Raw genomic sequence first — 11,997 nt, 5'->3', positions numbered from 1 at the left:
CCACTGAGCTATCTCACCAGCCCGAAAAATTTCTAAAAAATGTTATTTCTAGTGCATTAAGATTTTTTTTTTACCTATTTATTTATTGGTGATGGGGGCATTTATGTTACAGCTATGTTACAGCACGTGTGTAGCGATCAGAGGACAACTTGTAGGAGTTGGTTCTTACCCTCCAGTGTGTGGATTCCAGGGATCGAATTGAGTCCATCAGACTTGGCAGCAAGAACCTTGCCTTAAGCCATCTTGATGCCCCTTCAGTGCATAGTTTTTGCACAGATTAAAATGTTTATACATCTTTAATCCCAGCACTCGGGAGGCAGAGGCAGGCAGATTTCTGAGTTCGAGGCCAGCCTGGTCTACAAAGTGAGTTCTAGGACAGCCAGGGCTATACAGAGAAACCCTGTCTCAAAAAATCAAAAAAAAAAGAAAGAAAAAAGAAAATGTATATACATAGCTGCATTCCTTCACTGTGTTAATGAGTTCAATCAACAGCAGAATAAATTTTCTCCTGATATGAACATATACAGAATTTGTCTTGTTATTACTCCCTAAAAATAGTGTTTTAAATTTAACCAGATTTTTTATTTATTTTTGAAACAAGGTCTTGCTGTGTAGCCCTCTCTGGATTAGAACTCTCTGTGTAGACCATACTGGTCTACTATTTCTTTAACTTGGAGAAATCTTGTGCCTCCCAGGCACTAGGATTACAAGCCTGTGTCTCTACACCTAGTTCTGTGTGGGACTGGGGAGCCCAGGGCCTTGTCCTGCCAGGTAGGCTCTCTGCCAGCCATGCTGTGTCCCCAGCCTAGTGCTAGGTTTTTACCAGCACATAGCTTTCATTTTCTCTAAAGCAAATATCTCAGTTTGAACATCATTTCATTTGTTTTCTGTAAATCTTGCTTTCATGGGCTTTCAACATTTTTTTCTACTTGAGTTTGTCTTTTTAGCTACTGAATTGTAGTATTGCTTGGGACATTAAGAAATTGGTCAGGGCAGGAGAGTTGGCTCACTGGTTAAGAGCACTGACTGCTCTTTCATAGGTCCTGAGTTCAATTCCCAGCAACCACATGGTGGCTTACAACCATCTATGAAGGGGATTCTATGCCCTCTTCTAGTGTGTCAGAAGACAGCAACAGTGTACTCACATGCATGAAATAAATAAATCTTTAAAAAAAGAAATTGGTCAGTTGTTGGCATATATATTTTGTGCAAGAAATTTTTAATAGTGTATTTTCTAGTTGCCATATTCATGTTATTTTTAATAACTTTTAGAATTTAAATGCAGATAGTAAAATAGTGATTGAGAATAGTATAATATTGACTAGCTTCCACCCAACCTCAAAATTGAGTGTATTGTTTACCAGGCACTGACATAGCTTATCTCTAATTCTCACTATTCTCTTCATGGTTGTTTCTTATTTGAAGGCACATGCTTACGGTTCATAGAAATTAGATAGTATGCCCACAGTACAGAGCTGTTTGTGCACAGATTGGACAACCTGAGCTCCTACCACATGTGCACTGTGGTGGTTTTATGCCCACACATATACACATAATAAATAAATGCAGTAAAATGTTTTTAGTATGTAGAGCAAGAGAGGAGGTATAAAACAAGAACTGAAAATTGAGTTTCCTCTCTTAACATAAATTTGAGGTGGCTTGTGAAGGCCTTACCTGTGATGGGACAGATACTTCTGTGGGCCTGTGCATGTCTCTTGTGTTTCACAATGACATTAGAAAATGTCACTATAAGCTGTATGCTGTGGTACACTCTTAGTCCCAGCACTGAGAGGCAGAGGCAGAGGCAGAGGCAGGCAGGATCTGGGTGAGGTGGGGACCATCATGGTTTCCACAGGGAATTCCAGGGCGGCCAGGGCTACACTTGGGGTTATAGGCATGCATCACCACTGTCATGCTAAAATTCTCATTTTCAAATAGCAGTGGAAGACCAAAGAATTTAATAAGCCAGACTATAGTAGATTGGATGTAGCTGTAAGAGGCTGAAAAGCATGGAATGAATCCTGAAGTGATGCATCATGAAAAAGGAAGCTCATTTAAAGTTTGCCTTCTGAGTTTTGCTTCCTTGTTGTTCAAAAATGCCTAGTCTAAAGTAATGAAAAAGCTGCAAAAGTGGTTTTAATTGCCATCCTGCCTGGAGGTTTGTTTTTGTTTTCCAGATTAGAAAACTTAAAAATCATAAGTTTTACCATTACTTGGGCTTTATTTTTATCATATAACAGATTTGTTTTTTTATAAAAGTTGTGTGTATTCATGTGTATGAATGTGGATGTATGAGCTCAAAAAACAATCTGAGGCATCAACCCTCACCAGCCACTTTTTAAACACAAATCGGTCCTCACATTGGCATGACAAGTGCTCGATCCCTGAGCCAGGCTCCCCAGTCTTGACAGCAGATTGCTAATGCAGAAAACCCAGAATGCAGTTCCTGGGACTTTCCTAGGAAGAACATTAGAGACACTATTCCAGCTCATGGGGATCTTTAATACTGAATAGGGCATTTGTAATAGGGGTGCTTTTCTTTTCAAAGTTCCATTATAAGCAAAGTGGAAAGAACATTAATGTTAATGCCTAGTGTAGGAGGACTCGACTGTGGACAGCAGAGGAATGAATGAGCCAAGGGTTTATGAAATGATGTATTGTGTTTCTTTTTGACCATCAAAAATACCTAAGCAAAACTAAAATTACCTTGTATGCTCAAAAGTTAAGATACTTGTTCTGGAGACAGCCCCAGTCTGGATTTCTTCCTGGCAGTTTAAAGATTTATGCAGACCCACAGAGAAGTAGCATTTCATATTTTCAACATCTTAGCTGACAAAATTTGTTCCTATGGCTGAGATGAATAACATTTCTTGCTTTGCTTCAGTATTAGTGGGCATATTCAAAGGTCTCTGTTAATATTGACAAAGTCTGGATCACCACCCCTAGTTTTATTTTAGAATGAACATGCTTTAAAGTATTAAGCCATATAAAGAACTGGAGTGCATATATTTTAACATCTGCATTTAGAAGCTTTGCATCTATTTTCCCAGTAGTAATTATGCATTACTGTTTTTCAAGGTAGATTTTTACTGAGGAAAAAAAAGCCATGAGCATTTTAAAATAAAACAGCAGCAGCATTTTAGTCATTGTACACAGTAGTCAGAGTTCTTCCATAGGACACCAGTTGGAGTGCTGGCAATGGTGGAATACATATCCCTGGGTTTTGAACACTCAAGTCCACTGTTGACTTTCACAGTTTACTAGCTGTGTAACCTGAGTGTGTAACTTCTGAGCCTATAAATAGAGCAGGTAGATGTAATTAATGGCATATAACATCGTCTTTCATAGTGAATTTCTGAGATAAGCAAGACACCCAACTTCAGCCTTCAGCTGTTCACATGTGTTTCCTTATTAATCAGTTTCCAGGAAAGATCAATGCAGAAGCTTTTACCCTCATTCCCCAAGCATCAGTTACCTTGCTGCTCCGTATTCTTTCTTTCTTTCTTTCTTTCTTTCTTTCTTTCTTTCTTTCTTTCTTTCTTTCTTTCTTTCTTTCTTTTTTTTTTTTCTCGAGACAGGGTTTCTCTGTATAGATAGCCCTGGCTGTCCTGGAACTCACTTGGTAGACCAGGCTGGCCTCGAACTCAGAAATCTGCCTGCCTCTGCCTCCCGAGTGCTGGGATTAAAGGCCTGCGCCACCAGGCCCAGCTTAGTTTCTTTCATTCTTTTTGTGTGTACATATGTGGACCCATGTGCCATGGCATGCATGTGGAGATCAGAGGACAACTTGAGGGAATTATGTAGGTCCCACAGATCGAATTCAGGTTGTCAGACTTGGGAGCGAGCATTTTTACCTATGAGCTATCTTGCCAGCCTCATTGCCTCCTTTAAAGACTGTTTTAAAATGAGTTCTGCTAAGGTTTTATAACTAAACCAATTAGGGCACTTGTCTCTCTCTCTTTTTTTTTTTTTGGTTTTTCGAGACAGGGTTTCTCTGTGTAGCCCTGGCTGTCCTGGAACTCACTCTGTAGACCAGGCTGGCCTCGAACTCAGAAATCTGTCTGCCTCTGCCTCCCAGGGCACTTGTCTTTATGGGAAGAATAATGCTGAATGTAAGTGTTAGCTGCTGTAGGTCTGGAGAGATGACTTGGTGGTTAAAGTACTTGCTGCTTTTGCAGGAGGCTGGAGTTTCCCAACACCCATGTTGGACAGCTCACAACTACCTGTAATTCTGGCTGCAAGGAATCCAACACACTCTTCTGGCCTCCCTGGGCACTCATTCGTGTGGACACAAGCCCCCACACAGAGCAGTGGGGGAAAAAAATATTTTTTTTTTCTGAGAGAAAATATGGGATGTTTCAGATTTGCATACCCACCGTGCAGAGGCCATGCCAATCTTCTCTGTGTCGTCCTAAATTTAGTGTGTGTTACTGACAAAGTGGGCATGTTATAACTCTTGAAAAAGAAAATATGAATTATAACTTGGGTGGCTATTGTTCATCTCCTCTCCTGTAGATCTTAAAGAGTGAAGTGAAAATTAGGCCTCTGTTTTCTGTCGTTAAACTGTGAGTGCATTCTTTCCTCAGGCATTTTAAATTATACTTGACATCAAGTACCGAACGCTTCTCACAAAACTTGAGAGTCGTGGTGGTGGACGGGAAAGAGGAAAGCGAGTACAGTGTGAAGTGGCAGGACTTCTTCAGTGGTCACGTGGTTGGTGAGTGTGGAAACTGTTCTGTGATGCTTCCCGGCTGTTGTGTGTTGTGTTTCTCTCGTCACTTTTTGCAATGATTTTTTTTTTTATTGTCAACCGTGCATAGGTTATTATTTGATAATTTTTCTTTTGTATTTATGTATTGATATGAGTGTATGCATCTATACACACATGGAGGTCAGAAGATAACCTTATGGGAGTTGGTGCTCTCCATGTGTGGGTCCCAGGGATCTAGTTCAAGTCATCAGACTTGGTGACAAGGGTCTTTAGGCTGAAAGACCCACAAAGTGAGAACTCGCCCACGTTCTGACTCAGGAGAGGTGACACCCCAAATCACTCACAAGAAACGGCCTTGCTGCAAACCGCAAGAGGACTTTTTATTCCAGGCGTGCTCTGGGGCCCACAGTCGTACACCACACAGGGGTAGAGGACCATGGACCCCGAGTAGCTGGGAAAGGGGGTATTTAAAGGAAAAAAACACAACCCAAGGGGGTAGGGAGGGTGTTATTGGAAAATTCCAAGAATACCAGTGAAAAATCACTAGGGGGTACTAAAATTCACAAGTGGAGACTCCCTTGCTTTTCAAGATTGTTCTCAAGATTTTAATCTAACTTTTGTGGTCAGCTAGGTCCTAGAACAAGGTCACTGAATTGGCTAACCTACATTCTTGGTGCTAGGGGGTCTGAATTTTTCCTGGTCTTTCAAGACCTGCTGATTAATTTTCCTAACTCTGAAACATATTTTTGAAAATAAAAACACTTTTCTTTTTCCCCAAGGTGAGCCTGACTCTAGGGTTCTAGCCCACATAGGAGATGATGATGTTACAGTAAGAATCAACACAGATGGGGCAGAATATAACATAGAGGTAAGTCTGCATGTAAGAGGGTTGTGTTTGGGGTGTATGAGTTTGAGAGAGGGTCTCTTACAGCCCAAGCTGGCCTCTAACTGGCTGTTGTAGCTAAGGTTGGCCTTGAACTCCAGATCTTCTGCTTCTTTTTGGAGTTGTCTTTCACTTAGTAGCTTGTCTTTCTAGATGATACAGAGCTTCTTGGTTGTTTAAGATGCAAAGGCTAATTAATAAGTACAATGGGTCAGCCCTGCAGTCCCACCATGAGTTCTCTGCTTAGCACTCAGGAAGGACCACTGTAAGGTCAAGGCCAATCTGGGCTACATAGTGAGCTCTGAACCAGTTTGAGCTACATAGAGAGACCCCAGGGTGCTTTAAGATACCTGATCCTAAATGCTGCAATTATGCCACCATGCCTTGTTTGTGGTGCCAGTGAGCCCTGGGCCTCTTCATGCTCCCTGAGAGCTTAGCATACATTCATTGCTATACACACCAAGTATGGGTAGCCATACTGTTCTTCCTGCAAAACTGGGTTCAGAAAATACATAGTTTGTCATCATATGTTTTTCAGCTAACAATATAACTATGAAAATCTTTTTGGGTTAATAAATATAGATCTAAATGGAGTTTTTTTTTTTTTTTTTTTTTTTTTTTAGTGAAGGCTCCCTAGTAGACCATTGTTTAGCCAGTCCTCTGTTATATGATCAATTATTGTGTTTTAATTTCTTGAAATAGAAATGTCTAGCATGAACAGCATTAAACACATTTTTGGGTAGACATATTTAATTGGGATGGCCTGGGTGACAAGTCTTAGGTCTTTTTTGTGTTGTTTCCTTTTGTTTTTGAGATTGAGTCTTCCTGTGGCTCTGTAGGAGGCCACTTTGCCTATGTTAGGGCTTCAGCATTCTCAGCAGCTTGTGTGAGGGTTCATTTCTCTAGTCTCACATCCTAATGAGCATGAAGTAGTGACTTATTCATTTTCTTATACATCATAACTTTATGTATAAAATCCTTCTTATGTTCTTCACAGCTGAGACCAGTATATTTATAGAAACCTTGGCTTTGAGGAGTGGAAGCAGCCCTTTTGACTTGTGAACCCTTTGGAGCACATGGATTGTATTTCTGTGACCTGGCCCCGAACTATGAATGCAGACTCTTCTAGCCTCATTGTTTCTGTGGTGCTGAGGCTTGGCATCACTGATTAGAACAAACAAAGGGCTGCTTTCTTAGAAACCAATAGAAGGCTTAGGCGACTTGTTAGGAGTCTTCAGTCATCTCTTAAAGTTTTTGCTATATGTAAAACCCATAGCAACACTGGAGTAGAGGAGGAATTACAGAAACATTTTAAATGGGTTTATGGAAAAGGAAAGACTTTTGTTCTTTAGTAGTTTTTGCAGAAATGTGCATAAAATAATGAATAGTTGTAAATTTATTTGCAGTATAGAAACTGTAAGATTAAACAAGCAATTTATTCTATAAGAAACAATATCTAAGAACAAAGAGTGTCGTGAGAGTTTTATTTAATGTTTAGAAAGTCTTGGGTTTTATTTTTGTTGTTGTTGTTTTTGTTTTTCATTTCATCATCTGTTTTCCTTTTTAGCCACTTTGGAGGTTTGTCAACGATACTAAAGATAAACGAATGCTGGTGTATAAGTCTGAAGATATCAAGGATTTTTCACGTTTGCAGTCTCCAAAAGTATGTGGTTATTTAAATGCAGACAGTGAAGAGTTGCTTCCAAAAGGGCTCATAGACAGAGAGCCATCTGAAGGTAAGACTGAAAAATATATTTCAGGCATGACATATGCACATCATACTGTTTCTGGCAGGGTGTTTATTAATTGTTAAAAATAGCATGATTATTAAATGTATTTTTTTTTAAGATTTATTTATTTATTTTATGTATCTATGTACACTGTAGCTGTCTTCAGACACACCAGAAGAGGGTGTCAGATCTTATTACGGATGGTTGTGAGCCATCATGTGGTTACTGGGAATCAAACGCAGGACCTGTGGAAGAGCAGTCAGTGCTCTTAACTACTGAGCCATCTCTCCAGCCCCATGGTTATTAAATAAATCAAATGTTTGGTCTGAAAATACAGTTTTGTACAGAAATTCTTTTTTTTTTTTTTTTTTTTAAAGATTTATTTATTAATTATATGTAAGTAAGTACACTGTAGCTGTCTTCAGACACTCCAGAAGAGGGCGTCAGATCTCGTTACGGATGGTTATGAGCCACCATGTGGTTGCTGGGATTTGAACTCTGGACCTTCGGAAGAGCAGTCGGGTGCTCTTACCCTCTGAGCCATCTCACCAGCCCGTACAGAAATTCTTAATTCTTTTTCTGTTCAGTAATAGTTGAAAATACTAGAAAATAATAGGTGCAACATAATTGTCTTCAAAGAGACTAAGGAAGGAGACAGGGAAATGGTCTAAAGGAAATTCTGTACTTTGTAGACCTTCAAAAACAGCAAAATGCTATTTCTGAAAAGTGATCTTTAGAGCTTGTAAGAGATTAGTCAGGTGGCAAGAGAGCTCTGTGGTGTTTTTTGTTTTTGTTTTTATACAACCCAGGAACATCTTTGTAGGGGTGATACCATTCACATTGGACTGGGTCCTCCCATATAAATTGTTAATTTAAAAAAAAAAAAAAAAGCTCCATATACTTGCCTACAAGTCTCCAGTCTTCCAGTCTCATGGAAGTAGTTTTTCAGTTGAAGTTTCCTCTTCTCATATGATTCTCTAGCATGTATCAAGTTGACAGAGTGGCTAATCCAATGTACATGAGTATGTCTGTAAATGTTTCTGTATATAGCTATTTATAGGTATTCACATGGGTATGTGTGCATGTCTACACACTCCATAAACATACTTTCGCTTATGAGTATAGGTAAATATTAAATAGCCTGTTTGTATCAGGGAGCTGAGAAGATTGCGTCCCTATGTTGGTGATCTTAGAGATGCCTCCAAATACCCTGGGTAGCTTATATTTTGATTATTTTAAACAAGGTCTGCTCTGCAGCACACAATGGCCTTCAACTCTCCATCCTCTTGCCTCAGCTTCCGAAGTGCTGGGATTACCCATGCCATCACACTTGGCTCAGTATTACTGAAGTTTTAATGTCCAATTACCTTCATCTTTTTTAAAAAATTTATTTTTCTAACTTTATTTTTGATTAATTCATAGAATTCTAGAAGAAATGATGAATGGCTTTATTGCCTAGTGATGATTATTTTACTATATTAAACATATATGAAAAATTCCTTTTGTGGTAGTGGGTTTGAACTGGGTTCTTGCATATCCCAAACCCCATTGGTTTTGGATTCAGCAATTTTAAACCTTATATTACTTTTTACTTCCTGTCTTTTTCCCAATTTTTTTATTATTACTACTACTCTTCAAGATACCATTAAGGACAGATGTCATGAGTATTATCTTCGTTCTTGAGAGGCAGAGGCAGTAGGATCAGAAGTCGAAGGACATCCTTGACTGCATAGGGATTTGAGATCAGCCAAGGCTGTAAGAGACCCTGTCTCCATCCTTCCCCCTGGAAAAGAAGAAGATACTTTTAATAATATTAAGCTTAAATAATGTTTCAGAAAAATATTAGAACTAAGTGCTACTATAAAAAACCCTCCTTGTTTTGATGAATTTTAATTTAATAGTGCATACAAATTCATATAGAGTTTGTTCGTCGAGTGAAGAGACGAGCTGAACCTAACCCCTTGAAGAATACTTGTAAATTACTGGTGGTAGCAGATCATCGATTTTATAAATATATGGGCCGTGGAGAAGAGAGCACCACTACAAATTACTTAGTAAGTATTTGATGATGTACAGGTTAATTTAGCAAGTCATTTATGTGGGTAAATGAATCCTATTAAGGGAAGGCTGCAGTGATTTACAACTTAGAGAAAGCAGGCCTGCCCCAGATACTGTTAATCCCTGTTGCTTTCAGGGCCATTTGCTAGGATCTTACATTTCTATACAGAAACTATAGTTTCAAAACTATGAGAAAGCGTTCTGGTTTAAAAATTACTATTTTCTATACATTAGACATAAGCTCTTTACAAATGTTAGTATCACATGCATAGATTTATACTTGAGAATAAAAAATATATATTTGTGAGAACTTGTGTGTGTTTTCTGCTTGTATCTATTCCACAGATATTTGTTATTGTCGCGTTACAGAGATAACTTTAGGATAGAATATGAAATAAGTGAGACCCTCAGCCACAGTTAACATTAAATTAAGATTAAAGAAGTTTAATATCGTTCTGGGGCTCAACCCCAGGACCTCATGTCTGTGAGCAAGGGCTCTTGCACTGAGCTGTATCCCCAGTCTGACAGGGAACTTTTAGCATCAGCAACTAAAAATTTAAAGTCAAGGAAATGATTTTCCCTGGAATTGTTTTGTTTCTCAGTATGACCCCATTCATCTTGGTAAGTTGGCACTGATTAAAACGTTGTCATTGAGGGAATAGAAGAGAAGGCAGCTATTCATGGACAGCAGCCTGATGCAGTAAAGACAGCTTTCTTATTGCCTCCTTTCCATTCTCTCCATTTTATTCCAGCTCTCCCTCAGCCTTCTTTCCTTTCCTTCTGTCTTGGATGAATAGGAGAATAGTGGGAGTCATTGTAATTCTTGTTCATAAGCAAGAGAGTCTTTCTTAAAAATCCTTATCTGGGGTTTGTATTAAAGGACTCCTTGTATTTTACTTCTTATTTTATACCATGAATGTGAGCATACTGTGAGGTTCACTTTTTCAAAGTGCATTTCTCACTGCTACTTAAAGCAAGGAACTGTCCCTTCATAGCTGGAACAAGCCTGCTAACCCATTGTTTGAAATAGATCCTCTTCTTTGAGAAAAGATAAGTAGTTTATTTTTGTTGTTGTTGATAGTTTATTTTTCTGTAGTAATTATGCTCTGCCTCTATCATGGGAACATAAATGATTATGCACACACACACATGCCCCCATACATGTGAAGACCATGCACATACATACACGTGTTCCCCCCAGGCAAAAAGATGGGAAATAAAAAGGCAGTCATCACCGTTTTCCCTGTTCTAGGGCCACGTTTCAGGCACTCAGGACAGAGTGACTACTGACTGCTTTTTAGAGTTTTTAGTAAATCAGTGACTCTTTATTTTCATAGTTGGCTGGGATGTCAGTATTTAAGATTCCTGAGGTTAAGGTAGACAGTAACAGTCTTTCTTGTAGCAGCGTTTTAACTTTGGCTCTAGGGGTAACTTCTTGATACACCCCTCAGTGGTAAAGATTGGTTTCTCAATGCCAATTTTCATAATCTTAGATTTTTCTCCACTAGATGTCTATTCTAGTATGTTTTACTACATTGCAAAGAGTGATAAGAGTTCTGCATAACTTCACCTTTTATATCCACAGATAGAACTAATTGACCGAGTTGATGACATATACCGGAACACTTCATGGGATAATGCAGGATTTAAAGGTTATGGAGTACAGATAGAGCAGGTATTCATCAACAGTAGGCCTTGTGATGATCCATGAGGTTATATATGTAAAAATCTTTCTTTCAAAACCCAAAACCATCCTTAACATTAACCATAAACATCCTCATTTTGTGAAAAAAATTTTTTATGGTAAATTGTGTTGTGTCTTGGTATTTAATACTAGTTGATAAAGTTTCTGTCTTGAGGTTTATTTTAGGAATGAAACCTTTTAATGCTGTTATATTCCTCTGTTAATTATTGTCTGTTAACATTGTCTGTTAATTATCATCTTTCATGGCCTGTAGTGTTTTTCTTCTGATCATGTGTCAGACTTTGGTTAGAATTCTAGTACATAAACCAGCAGTGACAGGATATTCTCATTAAAGGGGTTCTGATGGAATCCTACAGTTTTGAATCTGTAGAAATTTACTCAAGAATACAATGCAGGGGAAGTGCTTATATACGGCAGTAGATGTCTTCTCTTCTTCTGGTCCTCAGGGGATATGGATGCTGGTAGGGCTACACTAGAACCATTACAATTATTCTAGGGAGAAATTGACTTCGGTGGTTTAGAAATTGATGACTGTTTTGGAAAAGAAATACTCTGATATAATTTTCAGGTTCTTTGTATTAAAACATATAGTCTTACAGGTTATATTGTTTAAAATTGATAGATTAAAAAAAAAAAAAAAAAGACAAACTTCCAAAAAAAAAAAAAATCACTTACTTGACCTGTACGCCTATAATTCTAGTTCTTGGCAGGCATTGTCAGGAGGATCTCTGTAAGTTCCAGGCAGTCTGCTTTACATAGTGAGTTCTGGATCAGTCAGGATTTATCTTTCCTTTTTTTTTTTTTAAAGATTTATTTATTAATTATATGTTAAGTACACTGTAGCTGTCTTCAGACATACCAGAAGAGGGTGTCAGATCTCATTACAGATGGTTGTGAGCTACCATGTGGT

General features: G+C 38.5%; 1 protein-coding gene across 3 annotated transcripts in view; it reads left to right on the top strand.

The window, feature by feature from the left end:
• Positions 1 to 11,997, top strand: part of Adam17 (ADAM metallopeptidase domain 17) — a 48,300-nt gene that overhangs the window by 16,166 nt on the left and 20,137 nt on the right. Inside the window, exons 3-7 of one of the 3 annotated variants that reach the window (XM_021201897.2) lie at positions 4,587 to 4,717; positions 5,491 to 5,579; positions 7,162 to 7,330; positions 9,226 to 9,378; positions 10,968 to 11,057. In XM_021201897.2, the coding sequence (XP_021057556.1) occupies positions 9,340 to 9,378; positions 10,968 to 11,057 (129 nt within the window). In that variant the 5' untranslated portion in view covers positions 4,587 to 4,717; positions 5,491 to 5,579; positions 7,162 to 7,330; positions 9,226 to 9,339. The remainder of the gene's footprint in view (positions 1 to 4,586; positions 4,718 to 5,490; positions 5,580 to 7,161; positions 7,331 to 9,225; positions 9,379 to 10,967; positions 11,058 to 11,997) is intronic. The other 2 variants (XM_021201896.2, XM_029540828.1) reach the window with 2 other exon arrangements.

Source organism: Mus pahari, chromosome 7, assembly GCF_900095145.1.
Source record: "Mus pahari chromosome 7, PAHARI_EIJ_v1.1, whole genome shotgun sequence".
NCBI lineage: Eukaryota > Metazoa > Chordata > Mammalia > Rodentia > Muridae > Mus > Mus pahari.
Note: the sequence above shows the minus strand (reverse complement) of the source record. Positions and strands in the feature narration are given on the sequence as shown.